At 46.7% G+C, this 24,687-nt stretch overlaps 1 protein-coding gene across 2 annotated transcripts in view; it reads right to left on the reverse strand.

The window, feature by feature from the left end:
- Positions 1–24,687, reverse strand: part of rsrc1 (arginine/serine-rich coiled-coil 1) — a 184,925-nt gene that overhangs the window by 104,926 nt on the left and 55,312 nt on the right. For both annotated transcript variants that reach the window (XM_052526198.1, XM_052526197.1), the window contains exon 5: positions 10,070–10,106. In XM_052526198.1, the coding sequence (XP_052382158.1) occupies positions 10,070–10,106 (37 nt within the window). The remainder of the gene's footprint in view (positions 1–10,069; positions 10,107–24,687) is intronic.

Below are 24,687 nucleotides of genomic sequence, written 5' to 3' on the forward strand. Positions count from 1 at the left end.
GTTGTTGTCGTCTTAGCTAATTAGCTGTTGTTGTCTTACCCGTTGTTGTCTTAGCTAGCTCTCCCAATCAACACCTGTGATTGCTTTATGCCTCGCTTTGTCTCTCTCTGTCAATATGCCTTGTATACGGTTGTTTAGGGTAGTTATTATTGTTTTATTTTACTGCGGAGCCCCTAGTCCCACTAAACATGCCTCGGACACCTCTTTTGTCCCATCTCCAACACATGCAGTGACCTCAACTAGCATAACTAGTGCCTCCAGAGATGCAACCTCTCTTATCGTCACTCAATGCCTAGGTTTACCTCCACTGTACCCACACCCTACCATACCCGCCCAGAAATCTGCTCCTTTTATTCTCTGTCCCCAACGCACTAGACAACCAGTTTTGAAAGCCTTTAGTCGTACCCTCATCCTACTCCTCCTCTGTTCCTTGGGTGATGTAGAGGCTAACCCAGGCCCTGTGTCCCCCCAGGTGCTCTCATTTGTTGACTTCTGTAACCATAAAACCCTTGGCTTCATGCATGTTAACATCAGACGCCTCCTCCCTAAGTTTGTTTTACTCACTGCTTTAGCACACTCCGCCAACCCTGATGTCCTCACCATGTCTGAATCTTGGCTTAGGAAGGCCACCAAAAATTCAGAGATGTCCATCCCCAACTACAACATTTTCCATCAAGATAGAACTGCCAAAGAGGGAGGAGTTGCAATCCACTGCAGAGATTGGGTTGTGCCGTGGAGGAGATGTTTGTGGGCTATACTCGGCCTTTTCGCAGAATGGTAAGTTGTTGGTTGAAGATATCCCTCTAGTGGTGTGGGGGCTGTGTTTTGGAAAAGTGGGCGGGGTTGTATCCTGCCTGTTTGGCCCTGTCCGGGGGTATCGTTGGATGGTGCCACAGTGTTTCCCGCCCCCTCCTGTCTCAGCCTCCGGTATTTATGCTGCCGTAGTTTATGTGTCGGGGGGCTAGGGTCAGTCTGTTACATCTGGAATTTTTCTCCGGTCTAATCCGGTGTATGCTCTCTCTAATTCTCTCTTTATTTCTCTCTCTCGGGGGACCTGAGCACAAGGACCATGCCTCAGGACTACCTGGCCTGATGACTCCTTGCTGTCCCAAGTCCACCTGGCCGTGCTGCTGCTCCAGTTTCAACTGTTCTGCCTGCGGCTATGGAACCCTGACCTGTTCACCGGACGTGCTACCTGTTCCAGACCTGCTGTTTTCAACTCTCTAGAGACAGCAGGAGCGGAAGAGATACTCTGAATGATCGGCTATGAAAAGCCAACTGACATTTACTCCTGAGGTGCTGACCTGTTGCACCCTCGACAACCACTGTGTTTATTATTATTTGACCCTGCTGGTCATCTATGAACATTTGAACATCTTGGCCATGTTCTGTTATTATCTCCACCCGGCACAGCCAGAAGAGGACTGGCCACCCCTCATAGCCTGGTTCCTCTCTAGGTTTCTTCCTAGGTTATTGTCTTTCTAGGGAGGTTTTCCTAGCCACTGTGCTTCTACACCTGCATTGCTTGCTGTTTGGGGTTTTAGGCTGGGTTTTTGTACAGCACTATGTGACATCAACTGATGTAAGAAGGGCTTAATAAATACTATTGAGATAGCCTGCAAAGTCCTTTCATACTTTCCAGGTCTATGCCCAAACAGTTCGAGCTTCTAATTTTAAAAAATTCTCTCTCCAGAAATAAGTCTCTCACTTTTGCCGCCTGTTTATAGACCCCCCTCAGCTTCCAGCTGTGCCCTGGACACCATATGTGAATTGATTGCCCCCCATCCATCTTCAGAGTTCGTTCTGTTAGGTGACCTCAACTGGGATATGCTTAACACCCCGGCCATCCTACAATCTAAGCTAGATGCCCTCAATCTCACACAAATTATCAAGGAACTCACCAGGTACAACCCTAAATCCATAAACATGGGCACCCTCATGGATATTATCCTGACCAACATGCCCTCCAAATACGCCTCTGCTGTATTAATTCACGGTATCAGCGATCACTGCCTCATTGCCTGCATCAGTTATGGGTCCGCGATCAAACGACCACACCTCATCACTGTCAAACGACCCCTAAAACACTTCTGCGAGCAGGCCTTTCTAATCGGCCTGGCCCGGGTATCCTGGTAGGATATTGACCTCATCCCGTGAGCAGAGGATGCCTGGTTGTTCATTAAAAGTACTTTCCTCACCATCTTAAATAAGCATGCCTCTTTCAAAAAATGTAGAACTACGAACTGCACTAGCATCGAATAGTCCCCGCGATATGCAACTTTTCAGGGAAGTCAGGAACCAATACACACAGTCAGTTACGAAAGTAAAGGCTAGCTTTCTCAAACAGAAATTTGCATCCTGTAGCTCTAACTCCAAAACGTTTTGGGACACTGTATAGTCCATGGAGAGAATAAGACCACCTCCGCCCAACTTCCCACTGCACTAAGGCTAGGAAACACTGTCACCACCGATAAATCCACAATAATTGAGAATTTCAATAAGCATTTCTCTACGGCTGGCCATGCTTTCCTCCAGGCTACCCCAACCAACAGCTCCGCACCCCCCGCAGCTACTTGCCCAAGCCTCCCCACCCAAATCCAGATACCAGATGTTCTGAGAGAGCTGCAAAACCTGGACCCGTACAAATCAGCTGGGCTAGACAATCTGGACCCTCTCTTTCTAAAATTATTTGTTTGTTGCAACCCCTATCAATAGTCTGTTCAACCTCTCTTTTGTATAGTCTTAGATTCCTAAAGACTTGAAAGCTGCCACGTTCATCGCCCTCTAGACCCAAACTGTTACAGACCTATATCCATACTACCCCTGCCTTTCTAAAGTCTTCGAAAGCCAAGTTAACAAACAGATCACTGACCATTTTGAATCCCACCGTACCTTCTCCGCTGTGAAATCCGGTTTCCGAGCTGGTCACGGGTGCATCTCAGCCACGCTCAAGGTGCTAAACGATATCATAACCGCCATCGATAAAAGACAGTACTGTGCAGCAGTCTTCATCAAACTGGCCAAGGCATTCGACTCTGTCAATCACCATATTCTTATCGGGAGACTCAACAGCCTTGGTTTCTCAAATGACTGCCTCGCCGAGTTCACCAACTACTTCTCAGATAGAGTTCAGTGTGTCTGTCCGGACCTCTGGCAGTCTCTATGGGGGTACCACAGGGTGCAATTCTTGGGCCAACTCTTTTCACCGTATATATCAATGATGTCGCTCTTGCAGTGGGTGATTCCTTGATCCACCTCTACGCTGACGACACAATTCTGTATACATCTGGCCCTTCTTTGGACACTGTGTTAACAAACCTCCAAAACGGGCTTCAATGCCATACAGAACTCATTTTGTGGCCTCCAACTGCTCTTAAACACTAGTAAAACTAAATGCATGCTCTTCAACTGATCGCTGCTCGCACCTGCCCACCCGACTAGCATCACCACTCTGGACGGTTCTGACTATGTGGATAACTACAAATACCTAGGTGTCTGGCTAGACTGTAAACTCTCCTTACAGACTTCATATTAAGCATCTCCAATCTAAAATTAAATCTAGAATTGGTTTCCTATTTTGCAACAAAGCCTCCTTCACTCACACTGCCAAACATACCCTCGTAAAACTGACTATCCTACCGATCCCCAACGTCATTTACAAAATAGCCTCCAACACTACTCAGCAAACGGGATGCAGTCTATCACAGTGCCATCCGTTTTGTCACCAAAGCCCCATATACCAGCCACCACTGCGACCTGTATGCTCTCATCAGCTGTTCATCGCTACATATTCGTCACCACCAGACCCACTGGTGACCCTACCTAGTCTTTGCTAGGTAAAGCTCCTGTAAATAGCCCATCTGTAAATAGCCCATCCGACTACCTACATCATCCCCATATGATTTTTATTAACTTTTTTTTGTTGCTCTTTTGCACACCAGTACTTCTACTTGCACATCATCATCTGCACATTTATCACTCCAGTGTTAATTTGCTAAATTGTAATTACTTCGCTACTATGGCCTATTTATTGCCTTACCTCCTTACTCCATTTGCACACACTGTAAATAGATTTTTAGATTGTGTTATTGACTGTGCTTTTGTTTATCCCACGTGTAACTCTGTGTTGTTGTTTATTGTCACACTGCTTTGCTTTACCTTGCCCAGGTCGCAGTTGTAAATGACAACTTGTTCTCAACTGGCCTTAAATAAAGGTGAAATAAAAATATTAAAAACCTACGTAAATGTGATATTTAAACATTTCTAACAAACTGTTTTTGCTTTGTCATTATAGGGTATTGTGTATGGATTGATGAGAATAAACAAACAATTGAATGTATTTTTGAATAAGGCTGTAACCTAACAAAAATGTGGAAAAAGTCAAGGGGCCTGAATACTTTCCGAAGACACTATGTTAAAAGCACTGTTTGTGTGTGGGTGTCCCTAACATTGCCAACTGACAAAGAGCTGTGAATGGATCAGTGGTTCACCAATCAGCGCCTTGATGGGCTTGGCAACAGTAACAAGGGGTGATGTGTAATGAAACTAGGGTGTGAGTGCGCTGGGCCCCATCAGATGACAAAAACCTCCAGAGGACCATGACACAGCTTCCCAAGGCGTCCATGGAAAAAAACAGGAACTAGAAAAAACCTCCAGGGGACCATGACACAACATCCCAAGAAGAGGGATTCCTCAAGCCTGGAATGAAGTTCACAGCACAACACGGTTCTACTGTACACTAACTATGGACTCTACCTAAAACCATACATTATTTGATCCTACACCCCACCCAAACATAATAAATAAACACACATACAGAAACATTTACCCAATCCTACCCCAAATCCTTAATACCCTCTCCCCAGCCTGTGAATAAACTGAGCTAACTAAGTGCTGATTGAGGCAGTAATCCTGATGAATCTGATGTTTTATGTGTTGATTGATCAGACTCTTTTATCCACTTCTCCTCTTTAAGCAGCTGTGCATCTGGGCTGATTAGCACCAGTCAGCTCTCTCCCAGGACTAGTACACAGAGCCACGCTGTGTGTGCCCGTCACCTGGGACTCAAGCCTCTGTGTGTGTGTGTGTGTGTGTGTGGGGGGATTTGGATGGTGGCGTGTGCGCTTGCTAACACGCGTACACCCACAACCACGTGTGTAAAAACAGAAACTAAGGCAGAGCACTGGGAGCAATTAACGTTGGCACTCTTCTCTCCTCATTCCTACTGATCACATTCATTCAGACAAAATAACACCACCACAAACTAAACCAAACAAATAAGACAAACCCCGTACCACAGCACTAATTGCGAACCTAATTATTGCACCGGCTGCGACTGGTGGCGTAACAAAGCACGGCTCTGTCAAACACTGAGCATCTCTTCATCGCAAAGGAATCAAGGTGCACAGTGATATATTTTGTCTTAACTTAATAATATTCAAAACTGGAAATTAATTCTGATTTGGGCGGAGTGGTGTGTATTGATAAACAAAAACAGTGGGTACTTTGACGGAAACAGACAAACAACATGTTACAAGACAAGCAAGTATAGTGTAGAGAATCATTATACCATCTAAACCGCTGTGAAATATCTTTTCAATAACCAAAAATATTGTATTTTCATCTGTTTGAAGCTGGTGTACAAAACCACAAGTAAAAGATGCAAAAATAAAACTTAAGAACGGGAAGTATAGACATAGCACACATAGAACAGATCTACCTCTTTTTAGACTTTCCATGAGAATGACATATCTATAACTCGGGTTGTCCATAAAATTACATATTGCAGCTTTAATTCTGAACTTAGATTCAATACTAGTGAGGGGTTATAGGCCAAAAAATAACAGAAGATAGAAAATGTGTCCCCTTCATTGCCCTGGGCAATTGGGATTTCATTAGACCAGAGGGCGAAGGTCCTTAGACCAGAGGGCGAAAGTCCTTAGACCAGGGGGCGAAAGTCCTTAGACCAGAGGGCGAAAGTCCTTAGACCAGCGGGTGAAAGTCCTTAGACCAGCGGGTGAAAGTCCTTAAACCAGCGGGTGAAAGTCCTTAGACCAGAGGGTGAAAGTTCTTGTAAATGAGGGGAAAAGTCCTTAGACTGGAGGGGGAAAAGTCCCTATATCAGAGGGAAAACGTGCATGCATGCGTGTCGCCACTTATTACCACTCCGCATACAACTTTCTGTCACTTGGCACAAAAAAAAACTGATGACTGTTGAGGATAAAACGGACGTACATTCATCTCTTCTTTCATCACGGAGAGTCTCTTCTGATTCACTCTAAAGCCAGGATGGGCAACTCCAGTCCTCGGGGGCCGGAGTGGTCTCACACTTTTTCCCCATCCCTAGCAAGCCCAGCTGATTAAACTACTTGCATTCTAAACTGAAGATCATGATTAGTTCATTATTGGAGTCAGGACCACACGCATTCAAGACAAGGCTTCCTATAGTGGTCCTCTTGCCCCAGCTAGATCTGGATGTGTTTCTGGCAGTGTTTGGAAGAAGACTGTGATCCTGGTGGTTGGTTTGGTGTACTTGGGTGCATCATCTATAGCCTCTCGTAGGGCCTGATCAGAGTTAAACCTCCACACAGAGCCCAGAAGACAACAAAGAGCTGAGGAAACAAGAGTTTAAAGGGCAAAGAGGCCCTTTATCTACTTCCCCAGAGTCAGATGAACTCGTGGATAGCATTTTTTATCTCTGCTTGCAGTGACTGGAAGTCTATGGGTATCTGCCATCATTTGACCCATATCCTTCAGAGAATTTGTTTTATCACTTGTTAAACAAAATCTCTTTCTCTCAGCAATTGTATTAGTATAAAATAATATAATGTTCCCATTTTGTTTTTGCGTACAATATTGCTAAGTATTTGTGTGATTTATTTTATACAGTCTTTTTGGTCATCTTTATGGAGGGTGCCAATCATTTTGGACATGACCATCTGCTCTTCTCTTAACAGTGATACATATTGAGGGGATGATAAATTGTTGTTTATGGGGGTACATTTAGAGGGGTGTGCCAAAGGGTGCTATAACACCAAACCCCCACTCCAGGGGGACAGGATTTTATTTACTGTCCTCTGTCCCGAATCGTAATCAGATACTTCCACACACCCCGGCTTTCCTGACGACTGGAACACAATCTACCCATGTACATAAACACCCACCATAAATAAGCCACACACACATTCAATATTCACATATATTTCAAATATCCAGCAGGAAATGGAACTGAAATACAGTTGCACATACAAGCAGAACACACGTGCGTGTGATGATTAGTGTCTTAAAAATCAGGCTCTGGCATTAAAAGGTCAACTAAAACACAAACACTGTAGCATTGCTGGAGTTTGTTCACACACACACCACATTCGATACTGTGGAGAAAACCTTTTTTATGGGTAACTCCAAAAACACGTGTGAACAGGCACGCACAGACACCCCACACCCAAACACACACAGCCAGGCCGTGGCTGTCTCCGTCCCTGCCCTCTTGGGGGTTAGGTCCAGCTCACCATGGCCTCTGACCCCTGGGTCAGGGTCAAGAGGGAGTCTGACTGACCGACTGCTGAGTGAGCCCCCACACACCTCTAAAGACAGATTATCCTCCAGCATCTGGGGCTGGACTCTACAGGTCTGATTACCAGAGGCCTGAAGTCCCACTGTGCTCTTATTGTGATCCTACTGTGGTCCCATTGTGGTCAATAAGCCGTTAGAGCTCTTCAAAGTAATGCCGTCATACGGGCAAACCACTCTGGTGGTCTAGAAAAAAAAGATAAGATACAGTTGGTGCTAATCGTGTGTGTGTGTGTGTGTGTGTGTGTGTGTGTGTGTGTGTGTGGTGTGTGTGTGTGTGTGTGTGTGTGTGTGTGTGTGTGTGTGTGTGTGTGTGTGTGTGTGTGTGTGTGTGTGTGTGTGTATGACATAGCGTTGCCTCTTGAAAACACAGAGATGAGGCCTGTGAGGTCTATGCAGCCCAATCCATCAGCCATATAGTGGAGTTCTGTCCAGCCAAGCCAACCAGAGACAGCCTGGTCTTTACATTAGGAATATATAGCTAGCTACCTCCTGTTTACCTAAATGCAAAAGTGCCTACACAGAGGCTGCATCCCAAATTGACCCTATTCCCTATATAGAGCCCTACTTAACACTGCTTTTGACTAGGGCTCATAGGGAATCCCTGGTCAAAAGCAGTGCACTATAAAGTGAACAGGGTGCCATTTGGGGAACGACCATATTGATTCCTGCTGTTTATGCATGTAATCTTCTTTTGAATAATTCACACAGTCCTTTTATAGAGTAGTAAATCAATGACCACCTCCCTGCCTGCGCCCCCCCCCCCCCCACCTGCTCGTCCTCCTCTCTGCTGATTTTCCCGTTCAGTCAGAGGAGCGGGACTCATAACTTCTCACTGCAGAAGGTAGGGTGTAGAGGCAGGTGAAGGAAAACAGGATATTACCGGTGAAGTCAATAAAATCTTCTTGGAGTTTTTAGTCCACCACCCTCTCCAGTCTACACTCTGTTACATGGTGTTGCCAACTGTTATCTTTCTCCATCTCTCCCTCACCGTCTATCCATCTCTCTCGCTTCCTCTTTTCTTCATCTCTCTCTCCCTCACCGTCTCACCCTCCCTCACCCTCCTTCCATCCCACTCCCTCTCTCAATGTATCTCTCCCTCCTTTCTTCTCTCTCAAGTGAGCTAGTGTCCTCAACTGGTTGGGAGCACCATAAGGACAGACGTAAGGGCTGGGTGTCTGACACAACACCACAATAAGTACACAGACCATACACAAACTGTACACACCCAGAAATGCACCATGAACCAACCAACAGAATTAGGGATGTGGCCTGTGTACTCCGAGCCTAGGCTAACCAGTTCGAATCCCTTCTGACTAATTATTCTATATCTCTCCTGTATCCTCGACACTGTACTATCACAAAAACATTTTTTTTAAACATTTAAAAACACAAAGAATTAGGGAATATGTACATTTGGGGGCACTTGAATATGATTAGCAACGCCGCTAAAGTTTGTTTGCTTCCCTAGATCATCTGTAAATCCTAGAATCTAGCTTTGGGGTCATCTGCTTTCGTGGTGCTGGGGGTCGTTGAGAAAAAAAAAACATTTACGTTTCATTTTGTGGGTAATTTGCGTAGGATGGTGCCTTAAATGCGGTGGTTTAGTATGCAAGGAGCACGGCTACTCTAGGCTAAGGGAGTTGACTCTGACTGGCTTTACATCCAGAGTGCCATCACCCCCTTTGACCTATTTCTATTATTCATCCCACCATCATCAGGAAAATGGAGAAAAAAAAGGCACCTGGAATCTGATGTTCGTTACCACCCAAAAAAGAGAAGAAAACCTTTTCACTTTGTTGCATGGCACTCTGACCCCGGTAATAGAGAGAGAACAGAAGAATCCCAGAGATGTTGGTCATAAAATTTTCAGAACCGTCCCAGGGGTCTTTTTCAGGGGGCCCGACTGACGCACCGGAGCGGCCCCGTGTATATACTTCATATGAGAGAGAGAGAGAGAGAGAGAGAGAGAGAGAGAGAGAGAGAGAGAGAGAAAGTAGAGAAAGTAGAGAGAGTGAGGGGAAGAGGGAAAAGGATAGGTACCAAGGAAGTACTGCCAAAATATGTCAAATGCAGAGACATTCAATGAGATAACTGATGAAATGTGTAGAAAGGTACATTGGAGTGTGTGTGTGTGAGAGGGGAGACCGAGTTAAATGTGCCTCATCAAGTCATCACCAACGTCAAGAGGGCGAAAAAATGTCAGTCTCTCTCCCCTCCCGCACACATTTCAACCCCACATCAAAGAGTAATTTAAAACATAACAAAAAGACCAAGGGAGACCGAAAAAAAAAAACAGAGAAGGGTGGGAGTGGGACAACCAGAGGTCCTGGGGAAGTGACCCCCCCTACCTGACTACTACATCCCTCCTTCCCTCTCTATCTGTCAGCTCGAGGTATTCAAAGCCCATTCCGATGCATGTTCATTTGGGATGCAGATATCAAAGATGGCTGTGAACAGCGAGGGGTATAGTGAGGGAGCAGGAATTAGAACTTACCAGATGTTCTAATGCTGCTTTGATGCAGGTGCTGTCCCTGCAACACAAGAACACATTTCCTCCTCGTTAAATAAAGTGTGGGCTACGACTCTTTAAATATAAAAAAGGGATCACACAAAAGCTACAACAGGCATGCGCACGCACGTGCACAGACACACACACAGAGCGAGAGAGACACACGCGCACACACACACCCCACTCCTAACCCCCCACCCCCCACCCCCTCTTTCCATCACCGGTGTAATGTTCATAATTGCTGTTTATCAAGGGGTGTTGTTCATTTGGTGTTTTAAAGGGAGAAGCATTTCAAAGGAGGTCTGTCTTTCTCTGTCAGAGACTGTGCTATCATTTCAATACAGAGTGTTATAGAGGGAACACACACACACACACACACACACACACACACACACACACACACACACACAAACACACAGGGAACAAACAATCGCTCTGGGCAACCAAAATGTGATACCATTAGGATAAAGATAATACTGTGTGTGTGTGCGCGCGTGTATTCTGAAGGTATAGTAATTGCTGTACAAGACATGATACTCAGCTGGTTACAGGTAACTTTCCATGAAATTGTCACTTTCCCCTGATCTCATCTGTTTGAACATTTACAGGCTACATTCTGGCCATTGAGCAAAGGCTCTTATCCAGAGCGACTTACAGTCAGTGCATTCGACTTACGGTAGCTGTGTAAGACAACCACATATCATAGTCATAACAAGTCAACTTTTCTCAATAAAGTGGCTCATCAGCAAAATCTGTGCGAGTAAGAAAAAACAACTGCAAGTGAACAAGGGCAGGCACAAGTTACCAAACACCCTACATCCAGTCAGAGAGGAAGAGACGAAGTGAGAGGTTTTACTCTGTCCATGAAGCACACGGGATTTTTGTATGGAGGTCAACGACAGTGCCGAATTTGGTCATCGAAACAAATAAGCTCTATTTTTCTACGTAAGGCTTATTTGATCGAATAGAGGTTCCGTAATGGTTAGGTTGTTAGGAATGCACTGATATAAGTGGTATTTCGGCAACATACCCAACAACAACTTTATATTGGAGTTGTGCCCGTTGTCATAGAGATAGATAGAGGACTCATCATGGATATAACCCATATAGCATGGACATTGGAATTGAGGGCTTCCACCATTTTAAAAGTAGTCAACTGGGTGGGGATTGCTATGAGATGGGAGCAATCAGCCAATTAAGAAGAACATTTACTACTACATTTACTACTCAGTCGCATCCTGTGGGGCAGCCTAGTGGTTAGAGCGTTGGACTAGTAACCGAAAGGTTGCAAGTTCAAATCCCTGCGCTGACGAGGTACAAATCTGTCATTCTGCCCCTGAACACGCAGTTAACCCACTGTTCCTAGGCCGTAAATAAGAATTTGTTCTTAACTGACTTGCCTTGTAAAAATAAACGTAAAATAAAATAAAAAATGCTTTCAAAGACACTATATTGGCGCAGATACAAAGATGAGTGCTCTATCTACCTCTATGCCTCCTCCTGCCTGACTTCCATCTATGAGGACATGTATTTCCATTTTTATTTATAAAAAAATAAAAAAAATTACCCCTTTTTCTCCCCAATTTTGTGGTATCCAATTGTTGTAGTAGCTACTGTCTTGTCTCATCGCTACAACTCCCGTACGGGCTCGGGAGAGACAAAGGTTGAAAGTCATGCGTCCTCCGATACACAACCCAACCAGCCGCACTGCTTCTTAACATAGCGCACATCCAACCCGGAAGCCAGCCGCACCAATGTGCCGGAGGAAACACTGTGTACCTGGCAACCTTGGTTAGCGCGCACTGCACCCGTCCCGCCACAGGAGTCGCTGGTGCGCGATGAGACAAGGACATCCCTACCGACCAAGCCCTCCCTAACCCGGACGACGCTAGGCCAATTGTGCGTCGCCCCACGGACCTCCCGGTCGCGGCCGGTTACGACAGAGCCTGGGCGCGAACCCAGAGTCTCTGATGGCACAGCTGGCGCTGCAGTACAGTGCCCTTAACCACTGCGGCACCCGGGAGGCCTGTATTTCCATTGTTGAGTGGTCACTCAAATATCTTGTCAATATAATAGACAATCTTTGATCTAATTCCCCCTATGCCGCTCTCAGTTCTCTATCAATATTACAGTCAGTGTCCCAAATGGCACCATAATCCCTTTAAAATGCACGTCAAAAGTAGCGCACTATAAAGGGATAAGGCTGCCTTTGGGATGCAACCATGACCAAAATTGGTCCTGTGAGTGAGTGAGTGAGTGAGTCAGTATGCATGTGTCTCCCAGAAAGTCATCGACCAACAGACACACAGACACACAGACACACAGACACACAGACAGACAGACAGACAGACAGAGTGAGTGTGTGTTGCCCTGACATTTCCTGAACTTTGCCATGCTAATAACCCTATCACTACAGAAGGGAAAACGGTGTGCTTATTACCGAGGAATAATTAATAAAAATGTATGCATTATTATTATTATCAGTGAAGCAGCATCCACCGAATGGAGAGAGGAGGAGAGGGGGGAAACAGTCGATTTAAAAGAGCAAATTGGCAGTAAATAATAGATGCATTTTTGGCACATTTCAAAATTGTAGCAGAGGAAATCAAAAGATCAAGAGAAAGCAAACAGTTCCCCCCTCCCTCTCCTCCCCCGCACTGCCCCCCAACCCATACGCTGGCCATGGCAGGCCTTTCGGTTTGTGTGCGTGCGTGCTCATGCGAGTGTGTGCACGTGTGAGAGAGAGAGAGAAAGAGAGTGAAAGACAGGGACGGAGGGGGAGAGAGAGAGAGGAGAGAGAGAGAGGCTTATCGACAGACTTCAGCTCCTAATGTAGCCAGCAGCATCACAGTGTAAATCTACACCATTTCTAAAATTACCACTAGCCGTCTTGGCAGGGAAACTCAATCAAATCTCTCCTCTCTCTCTGCCACCCTGTTGACCCCCCCCCCATCCCTAACCACCTTTCTCCTAATTATCACGATGGTACCCCGATACTACCCCCCCAAGTGGCACAAAGCTAATCTGTGATTTCTCATCTCCTCCACAACAAAAGACCATTCAGTCGAGTTGTTCATTCCTGCGCCAGTCACAGGCAGAGGCTGTATGTCAACACGTAAGAAAACCATCATCTAGTTTTTATTACATTACATTGACCGTAACACACTGCCCGCATTTATTATACATGAGCTGCCTGGGAGGAAAGAAAAAGGCAGACATTTGTTACCAAGGTGACAGTGTGCTGTAATCCCCTAATGAAGCGCAATTAACGGGAAACAATTTTACATGGAGCAAGAGCTGGGGCCGCAGTTAAATTATGCTCCCACACTCTCATTGTCTTCCTACTCTCTCATCGCTCTTTCCCCCTCCATATCTGTCCCTCTCTCTGTCTATATACTGTATCTCGAGGCATAGTCTCTCTCCCTCCCCCCTCTCCCTCTCAATGGCTAGTGCTGTCATGACTTCATCAATAACCCCCCCCCATCCCATCCCAGGACCGAAGGGACAGCTCATTCCATTAGAGGCCTCTAGGCCAGAGGGAAACACAAGACAGGAGGATCATGTTATTGGCAAATGAATACAGAACAAGCAGTACACAGAGAGAGGAGGACTCACACAGGGCCCTTTAACACTCTCCATCTCTTTTTCTAAACATCATATTCTCTCACTCTCTCTCATCAGGTCTGTAGGGACTCCCGGGCTTTTTCCTTTTCCTTCCCTCACCACTCCATCCATCCATCCCTGTCTCCCTCCATCCCTCTGTCCCTCCCTCTGCCTTCAACGCGGCCGCATCGATTTCTGAATTAGGCCTGCAATATTAAATAATTAATATATTTGCCATGATTTATGTTTTGCATTAGCCCAATATTAGGTTATCAATCAACATCCACTTGGTTTAATGTAATAATATTGAAAAAGTGTCCGGGGCTGTTCATCCTATTTGTATTTGAGGCAGCGCAGATAGTAATGTTGGTGTAACACAGGGCCGCCAAGATGGAAGTAGCTGGTTCTACATGCACAGGAGGCAAACTAGAGGAGAGGAAGAGAGGAAGAGAGGGAAAAGAGAGAGAGAGAGAGAGAGAGAGAGAGAGAGAGAGAGAGAGAGACAATATAAAGAAAGAGAAACATGAGGAGGATGAGAAGGAAAGCAGACATAGGAGAGAAAGAAAGAGTGAGTGATGGAAAGACAGAGCGGGAGGTAGGTGTTGGCACTATGGACTCCACCCTGCACGAGCTCTGACCGGTCTCGAATGTTTCATAGTGGTTTGTTTAATGTTATTTTAATAACGATCAGTGAGACATAGTGTAGGGGTGACCTTGTAACATCACCTACCCTTTAGGTAAAACTAAATCAGGCACGGCCACACCACCGTAACACACACACAGTATGACATACGAGGGTTGCAAATTCCGGTACCTTTCTCATAATTCCCAGGTTTTCCGGAAATCCCGGTTCTTCAGTCATTTCTGGATAAGTTCATGGAATTTTGCAACACTGTGGGATACTAATAACATGCAGATATTCTTATATGGTTGAATAGCTTATTTATGACCTTGTCTACATTAGTCGTGAGCCACACAGAATAACTACGCTGAACAAAAATATAAAACACAACAACTTCAATGATTTTACTGAGTTACAGTTCAAAACAGTAATTGAAATTGAAATGAATTCATTAGGCCCTAACCTATGGATTTCACATGACTGAGAATACAGATATGCATCTGTTTGTCACAGATACAGTATCTTAAGAAAAAGTTGGGGTATGGATCTGAATACCAGTCAATATCTGGTTTGGCCACCATTTGCCTCATGCAGTGTGACCCATCTCCTTCACATAGATCAGGCTGTTGACTGTGGTCTGTGGAATATTGTGCCAATCTTCAGTGGCTGTGCGAAGTAACTGGATATTGGTGGGAACTGGAACACGGTGTCGTACACGTCGATCTAGAGCATCCAAAACATGCTCAACGGGTGACATGCCTGGTGAGTTCGCAGGCCATGGAAGAAACAGGGACATTTTCAGATTCCAGGATTCGTGCACAGATCCTTGCGACAGATCCTTGTCATGCTGAAACATGAGGTTATGGCATCCGATGAATGGCATGAAAATGGGCCTCAGGATCTCGTCACGCATCTCTGTGAATTCAAATGGCCATCGATAAAATGCCATTGTGTAGCTTATGCCTGCCCATACCATAACCCCACCATGGGGCACTCTGTTCACAACGTTGACATCAGCAAACCACTCACCCACACAACGCCATTTACTCTGTCTGCCATCTGTCCGGTACAATTGAAACCGGGATTCATCCGTGAAGAGCACACTTCTCCAGCTTGCCAGTGGCCATCGAAGGTGAGCACTTGCCCACTTCAGTCGGTTAAGACACCGAACCGCCAAATTGGGCAACCCCGGCAACAGAGCATGCTGCCCTCGCAAAATCAGTAAACCAACAGCATCAAAGGAAAGGAACAAATAAATCAATCAAATAAAACTTGGTCCTGTGTTTGTTCCCGTAAAAAGTGTAATTATTTTTTCCCTACTTAACGTAGTAAAAGAGGACAAACAAGTCAACGCGTTAGAAAGAGCTCCATTTAATGCTCGGCCCTTTTGCTGTCGGTCAATATTAGCAAATTGGAGATGTCGGGTGTATTCATCAGCTGGAGGGAGAGAGGGATGACGAGGAGTCTGTCTGGGGGCTGAGAGGCTGAAGATCTGTCTAACATGCAGACCACACCACTCGCGTTGCAAAAGAAATGTACACATACATGTTATTCAATCATTGCGCGCGCGCTGCTCGCGCCAACGATCGTCTGCGTAGCCGTGCGCTAAAATAGAACTTAGTTCTGTTTGTGAAGCTTGACGCGCTGCAAGTCCCGCCTGATCCATCTCCTCATTGGTCTTTAGGTCCATATACCCACGTGGGTGATTTAAAGATGAACTGAGGTCCACACTCCAGTCGGTGGTGATAATGCACCTTAAAGTTGGTTGCCAACAAGTTAAATAAATACATATATAAATAAATAAGTCCAAAGAAGAAGAAGAAGCCTTGAAGGAAGAGAGATTACTAGAAACAAACTCGTTTTATCGTTTTATCTGTGGATTAATTGTCAGAGTAGAGGACCTTGTGCATTTCAGGTAAAATAACAACCCAATGTTTATATCCCAGGACAAATTAGCTAGCAACAGCAAGCTAGCTAGCTAGCTAGCTAAATTACCATAAATGTTTCATTCTTTTCGACCTGTCCCAAATTAATATAGTTGGTTCAGAGTTCATTTTGATATTTCAACTTGCGGTCCTGATCGCGTCTGGTGTGGGTGGACTAAATCAACATGCGAGCGATAGAGCAGGCGGATAGAGCTGGTTGTCAGCAACATTAGCCCACATCTACATTTCTCGCTCCATCTACCTTGCTCACCCTCTCTCTCCCCATCTCCCTCGCTCTCCCCATCTCCCTCGCTCTCCCCATCTACCTCGCTCTCCCCATCTACCTCGCTCTCCCCATCTACCTCGCTCTCCCCATCTACCTCGCCCTCCCCATCTACCTCGCCCTCCCCATCTACCTCGCTCTCCCCATCTACCTCGCTCTCCCCATCTACCTCACTCTCCCCATCTACCTCGCTCTCACTCTCTCTCCCCCATCTACTTCGCTCTCCCCATCTACTTCGCTCTCCCCATCTACCTCGCTCTCCCCATCTACCTCGCTCTCCCCATCTACCTCGCTCTCACTCTCTCTCCCCCATCTACCTCGCTCTCACTCTCTCTCCCCCATCTAATTAATCTGTGGATTAATTGTCAGAGTAGAGGACCTTGTGCATTTCAGCTAAAATAACAACCCAATGTTTATATCCCAGGACAAATTAGCTAGCAACAGCAAGCTAGCTAGCTAAATTACCATAAATGTTTCATTCTTTTCGACCTGTCCCCAAATTAATATAGTTGGTTCAGAGTTCGTTTTGATATTTCAACTTGCAGTCCTGATCGCGTCTGGTGTGGGTGTACTAAATCAACATGCGAGCGATAGAGCAGGCGGATAGAGCTGGTTGTCAGCAACATTAGTCCACATCTACATCTCACGCTCCATCTACCTCGCTCTCCCTCTACCTCGCTCTCCCTCTCTCTCCCCCATCTACCTCGCTCTCCCTCTCTCTCCCCATCTACCTCGCTCTCCCTCTCTCTCCCCATCTACCTCGCTCTCCCTCTCTCTCCCCATCTACCTCGCTCTCCCTCTCTCTCCCCATCTACCTCGCTCTCCCTCTCTCTCCCCATCTACCTCGCTCTCCCTCTCTCTCCCCATCTACCTCGCTCTCTCTCCTCATCTACCTCGCTCTCTCTCCTCATCTACCTCGCTCTCCCTCTCTCTCCCCATCCACCTCGCTCTCCCCATCCACCTCGCTCTCCCCCATCTACCTCGCTCTCCCTCTCTCTCCCCCATCTACCTCGCTCTCCCTCGCTCTCCCCATCTACCTCGCTCTACCTCGCTCTCCCCATCCACCTCGCTCTCCCCATCTACCTCGCTCTACCTCGCTCTCCCCATCCACCTCGCTCTCCCCATCCACCTCGCTCTCCCCATCCACCTCGCTCTCCCCATCCACCTCGCTCTCCGCCATCCACCTCGCTCTCCGCCATCCACCTCGCTCTCCGCCATCCACCTCGCTCTCCCCATCCACCTCGCTCTCCCCCATCCACCTCGCTCTCCCCCATCTACCTCGCTATCCCCCATCTACCTCGCTCTCCCCCATCTACCTCGCTCTCCCCATCTACCTCGCTCTCCCCATCTACCTCGCTCTCCCCATCTACCTCGCTCTCCCCATCTACCTCGCTCTCCCCATCTACCTCGCTCTCCCCCATCTACCTCGCTCTCCCCCATCTACCTCGCTCTCCCCATCCACCTCGCTCTCCGCCATCCACCTCGCTCTCCCCCATCCACCTCGCTCTCCCCCATCCACCTCGCTCTCCCCCATCTACCTCGCTCTCCCCCATCTACCTCGCTCTCCCCCATCTACCTCGCTCTCCCCCATCTACCTCGCTCTCCCCCATCTACCTCGCTCTCCCCATCTACCTCGCTCTCCCCCATCTACCTCGCTCTCCCCCATCTACCTCGCTCTCCCCCATCTACCTCGCTCTCCTCTTTGTCACGTATTCCCTCTAATTGACCTGGCGGAGATGAATACCTTGAGTCAGAGTGAATGAAGGCAACAGAGGGACTTGAGGTGCAAAGGAAGGAAAGCCATTGGATTTTCCAGAGGGGTAACAGAGGCGTCCATTAGTTCAGTGCTCATCTGTGTAAAGACATCATGTATTAGGAGGACATCTTGGATCATATGAGGACATCACGTATTAGGAAGACAAAACGCATCATACGGACACCCATGTATTACAAGGACAGTGCACGCCCCTCGCAACTAACCAAACAGTAGAAAGCTATGCCACACACACACCTGTATAGCTGATTCAAAGCTCTGTAGAAGTTTGCTCATGCTTCGTACACACTCTCCCCTCACCATGAGTTAAACACTACACAACCCACCACACAGAGTAACCACAAGGTACCAATATATCACCAAGCAAGGCATAAAAGCAATAAACTTGTCACCACAAGACGGGGTACCCTCCAAGAAGGCAGACGCAGAGAGACAACTCCTAGAAAATGAATCGGGGGTGGGTAAGATGACTGCTGTCAAATATCAGAGGAAAGAGATATATTGTTAGGCACCTGATTAACAGATGTCGGGAATGTGTGTTAAAGGAGAGAGACAGAAAGAAAGTGAGAGAAAGAAAGAAAGAAAGAATGAGAGAGAGGGAGAGAACGAGAGGGAGCGAAAGCGTGAAAGAGGGTGACAGACAGAAAAAGACAGAGAGGAGTGGGTGACGGTATGTAGGAGAAGTCATCATATTATCAGTCAGGGCGACATCACACCTCATCAACCAAGCATGTCATTGAGCATTCATATGTTGTTAGACACCTGATAAACACGGCGGGAATGTTTAGAGAGAGAGAGAGAGAGAGAGAGCGAGAGAGCGAGAGAGAGAGAGAGAGAGAGACAGAGAGACAGAGAGCGAGAGAGACAGAGACAGAGAGAGAGAGACAGAGACCGACGCAGGGTCCACTGCTCAACACCCTCCTCACATTCAAGTAATCTGATGCCGGTGGCGGCAGCATGTTGGTGAATTAACGGTGTCTGTGTGCATTTGTGCGTGCATGTGGTTTGAACGGAATACAGTGACTAGAGGAGGTACTAGGCTGTCCTGTACAATAAGATATGAACGACTCTGCTCTCAACCCGATTGTCATCTCCATAGCTCCGCTTGAATAGGTCCCCACCAATTTAAATTGTACTCCTGTGCGTATACACAGAGATAGTAGCTCTTAGTTGTACAACTGACTAGGTATCCCCCTCCTGTTTAAACTGTTAAGAAGATAGGAGAAGGAGGAAGGGTTGGTGGGGCTAAGATAATGAATGGTAGGGCTGGAGCAGACAAAAGTCAGGGGGGGGCGTCCCAAATGGCACCACATTCCCTTTATAGGGCACTACGTCTGACCAGAGGCCTATGAGTCCTGGTCAAAAGTTGTGCACTATATAGGGAATATAGTTCCATTTGGGACTCAGTTAATGTTTTTAAATCAGATCAGTGTACCCCCACCCCCCTGACACAGGGTCACACCTCTCTCCAAGCTCACTGGACACAATGTACTTTTCTTAGCAACAGCAACAAAGCATCATCCCCAAAATAACTCCATTAAAAGTGGGATAACCCATTCTCCACTTTAGGTTGCTCCCAAAAAAGAGGGTTAAGTGCAGTCAATAAGGGGGGGGGGGGTTACCAAATAAATTACTGGGAGGTTATACATATGTGACTGAGTATGTGACTGTCTGTTTTTTTTTTTATAGCTTACAGTTGAAAAAAATGATACCAATATAATTAGTTTGAGAGTTAGAGGGAGTTATGAGGGCGTTTAAGAGTGAGCAGGTCAGTAAGAGGGTTAGAGAGAGCGTTACCAGGGGAGACCTGACAGTCCACTCAGGTAATGTCTGATAGTTCACAGCACATTAATAGTTCAGCGAGATGAGGGAAGCGCTGCTTAATAATAAAGCAGGATCATAGCCTTATGACAACTGCTCCAGGGTCAAACTGGTCACCTTCATCATCACCATAGTCATTATCACTATCCTTCTCGTCATCATCATCAATATCGCCATCATTCTCATCATCTATACTAGCATCTCATCTCTCGTTAGTTTCTCCATACACTCCCATCCTTCTAATCACTACCTGTAAGTGTAACTGAGGCACTGGTGAGGCACTGGTGGATCATAGAACACAGTATAGACAAGGAAGTCTATCCGAATGAATGACGCAGGAGGCTAGTGTTTTCCTGTCCCTCTTCTTCTTTCCCTCTCCCTTCGGAAAGTATTCAGAACTCTGAGGCACAGATCTGGGGAAGGGTACCAAAACATTTCTGCAGCATTGAAGCTCCCCAAGAACACAGCGGCCTTCATCATTCTTAAATGGAAGCAATTTGGAACCCCCAAGACTCTTCCTAGAGCTGGCCACCCGGCCAAACTGAGCAATCGGGGGAGAAGGGCCTTGGTCAGGGAGGTGACCAAGAACCTAATTTTCACTCTAACAGAGTGACAATCTCTGTGGAGATAGGAGAACCTTCCAGAAGGACGAAAGCCACTCCTCAGCCCACTTGGAGTTTGCAAAAAGGCACCTAAATACTCTCAGACCATGAGAAACTAGATTATCTGCTCTGATGAAACCAAGATTGAACTCTTTGGCCTGAATACAAATTGTCACGTCTGGAGGGAACATGGCACTGTCCCTAAGTTTCAGCATGGTGGTGGCAGCATCATGCTGTGGGGATGTTGTTCAGCAGCAGGGACTGGGAGACTAGTCAGGATCAAGGCAAAGATGAACGGAGAAAAGTATAGAGAGATCCTTGATGAAAGCGCTCTGGAGCAGGTTCAGGACTTCAGACTGGGGTGAAAGTTCACCTTCCAACAGGACAACGACCCTAAGCACACAACCAAGACAAAGCAGGAGTGGCTTCGGGGGAAAGTCTCTGAATGTCATTGAGAGGCCTAGCCAGAGATCGGACTTGAACCCAATCAAACATCTCTGGAGAGACGCGAAAATGCCTTTGCAGCAATGCTCCCCATCCAACCTGACAGAAGTTTTTATTTCTCCACAATTTTGTGGTATCCAATTGGTAGTTACAGTCTTGTCTCATCGCTGCAACTCCCGTACGAACTCGGGAGAGGAAGGTCGAGAGCTGTGCATCCTCTGAAACACAACCCAACCAAGCCGCAATGCTTCTTGACACAATGCCCACTTAACCCGGAAGCCAGCCGCAACAATGTGTTTCGGAGGAAACACCGTACACCTGATGACTAAGTCAGCGTGCACTGCGCCCCGGCCCGCCACAGGAGTCGCTTGCGCACTATGGCACAAGCACATCCCTGCCGGCCAAACCCACCCCGAACCCGGGGGGACGCTGGGCCTATTGTGCGCCGCCCCATGGGTCTCCTGGTCGCGGTCGGCTGCAACAGGGCCTGGACTCGAACCCAGAGTTTCTAGTATTAGACCAATTTTTAATTTTTAGTAAATTAGAAAAATAATCTAAAAATCTGTTTTTGCTTTGTCATTATAGGGTATTGTGTGTAGGTTGATGAGGGAAAATAACTATTTAATCCATTTTAGAATAAGGCTGTAACGTAACAAAATGTGGAAAAAGTCAAGCGGTCTGAATACTTTCCGAATGCACTGTAGGAGACCATCACAGTCACAGTGGAGCCCCATTGAAAAGCCACTGTGTCACACAAATACTGCACAATAATCTGGAGGCGAAAGAAGCGCACACCATCTGTGATCATGGCCGGGTGTGGCTTGATATCATTGGTTAATTGACAGATATAAATAGAACATATAAAAACATAAATGGATAGCATACGAACACAGACACAATTTGGTCCAGAAACATTTACAATGAAAAGCAAAATCACAAGATACATTCTATTTATATCTGTAAATGAATCAATGATTTCAAGCCACACCGGGCCGTGATTACAGACCCCCGTGTGTGTCCTTTGACACTATATAAACCAGTGACCCGCAGTGTTCGTCATTATACCCTGATGAAGACAGCTTGTCTACCAAAGCGTTGGTTATTAGGTTATTCAGTTACTGCATCTGAGCTTCTAGAGTGTGCGGCTCTCCTTTTCTCTTACACAAATACTGAACACTAACCACTCAACCCTGGACCGAATCACACATTATTCACCCCAGGCCACGGAGCCACAGAGAGAATAGACCCAGGCATCAAGACTCCTTTACTACATCAGTCCATTGGCTCCATCTCACTGGTGCTGGATGGATGTAAAGCTATGTTTTATAGAAAATTCACTTATTTTTAAAGGAAAGGATGGGGAGAAGGAAGCAGGAAGGACAAAGAGCAAAAAAGACAAGATAGGAGGAAGAGAGAGAGAGCGAGAGAGAGCGTGAGCGCGCGCGAGAGAGAGAGAGAGAGAGAGAGAGAGAGAGAGAGAGAGAGAGAGAGAGAGAGAGAAAGCACGCAATCAATCCCCTCCCTGGTTCCTTCAATAGCCAGAGTCCGTTTCATGTCGCCTCAATTAGAAACTTTGCCTAATCAGGAAAAAAAAAACTCCCTATTATGGAATGAGAAACAATGCTAAAAAAAAAAACTACTCCATAGATTGAAAACACTTTTCGTACACAAAGAAGAACACGCACGGTGAAGAGGAGCGGAGGGGATGCTTCGTCGTATTGAAATCACACGTGGAAATCTTTTGGCTTGCGTACGTTGCAGACCCCAAAAACTGATGGGGAACAATGGTGCACCGAGCACAGCATCTGTCGTGGCAGAATATAAAAAGATTATCTTGGCAAAAAAAAGGAAGAAGGGAAAAAAGAAAAAGGAAGGGAGGGAAGGGAAGGAAGGAGTGGAGGATGAGGACTCTAATTCATTAGCAAACCAGGCCCCACTGTTCGGCTTCTATTTCAGGCTGCCGGTGAGTGCCAGGATTTAACAAGTAATCAGTTTCAAACCTTCCCTTCAATTGTACACTACGCCCTCATATGACTCTCTACAGGGGCAGAGGGGGGAATAGCAATCTGCTGAGGCAGCATACGCACGCAAATATCTTAACGCACAGACAGACACACACCTTAACACACACAAACACAAACCTTGACATGCGAACACACACAGGCCTAGTATGTACTGTACAATACACACTGACACGCACACACACACACACACACACACACACACGATGGAGACAACGTGACAAAAGGAGGCAACAGATAAAGAAAACATCAACTGGGAGCTGAAAGGATGTGACGGTGTGGATGTAGAAGAGAAAGAGGAGGTCCCTGAACAGAGGTGTTCTTGGCCTGGTGTCTGCTTGGGGCCGTTGCCTGAGAGGCTGTGTTGATGACTACTGCAGAGTCCATTGTTTTCGCTCTCTCTGCCTCTCTCGTCTCTTTCTTTCTTCCTCCCTAACTCTGTCTCTTTCGGTCTTTCTTTCTCTCTCTCCCTCCTGACCTGTGCAGGCCCGAGGCCCTCTGGGGCCCCTTGTCAAGGAGTGTTCATTCTCCTTCTCCTCTCAGTAATCTGGCAGCTCCAACATGGTTCTACTGGACAACCTGCCACACAGCAACACCCCCCTCCCCTCCCATCCTTTCTGCCACTCACTCTCTCCCTGGTCAGGTAAACAATACACTAACCTCAGGCCTACTGTGTGTCTCTATGTGCAAGTGTGTTTGTGGAAGTACACACACTCACAAACACACCTGATTTAGCCCAGCAGGCCTGCCCAGCTGAGTGACTGAGCAGCACTCGGTGGCCATATTGTTTTGTCTCTCTGACCGACGGACAGAAAAAGAGAGACTTATGGTGCCTGCTGAGTGCATGCACCGCGGAGAGAGAGAAAGGCATCGACTAGGTCCAGATGATATGAATAACAATAAGGCTGAGGCGCGATATGGTCTCTCTCGGTCCTGCAGACCGTCGGGCCCCCACCCGTCCCACTCACAGTGAGTCAGGCTTTTGGGCCACTTATCCTGGCTGTACACTTGTAAGGGAGAGCCGGGATAATCACCCTAATCTAATTAGGGTTAAAGAAGGCCATGACTGACGCGCTGCGCCGTCCAGCCGACACCTCCACTGGCCCAAATCCTGTTTGCATCAGAAAAAGAAGGTTGTCATATTGATTATGCAAATGACAGGCTAACGGGTATAGCCCCTGTCGCTACCGGGCTCTCCTGCCAGACGGCTGCAGCTGACAGCGGACTAGCTGGGCAGCAGCAGGAGAGAGAGGGAGGGAAAGAGTGAGAGAGGTGGTGGGGAGGGGGGGATTAGCCTGTTTGGTTTAGTGGTTTAGGCCAATGAGTCCTCCATCCCTCATGCCCCAGTTTTTTCCCAACATTTCCAAAAATATATACACATTTTCCTTATGCATCTCTTTTCTTGTCTAAAGAAAGTATTTGTAAAGCCTTTTAACCTACTGCAGTAGAGTATAGGCTATACAGTGGATTGGGAGAGGAAAGACGTTTTCCAGTCCTTTTCCCCTCTA

This window comes from Oncorhynchus keta, chromosome 1 (assembly GCF_023373465.1).
Source record: "Oncorhynchus keta strain PuntledgeMale-10-30-2019 chromosome 1, Oket_V2, whole genome shotgun sequence".
Classification (NCBI taxonomy): domain Eukaryota; kingdom Metazoa; phylum Chordata; class Actinopteri; order Salmoniformes; family Salmonidae; genus Oncorhynchus; species Oncorhynchus keta.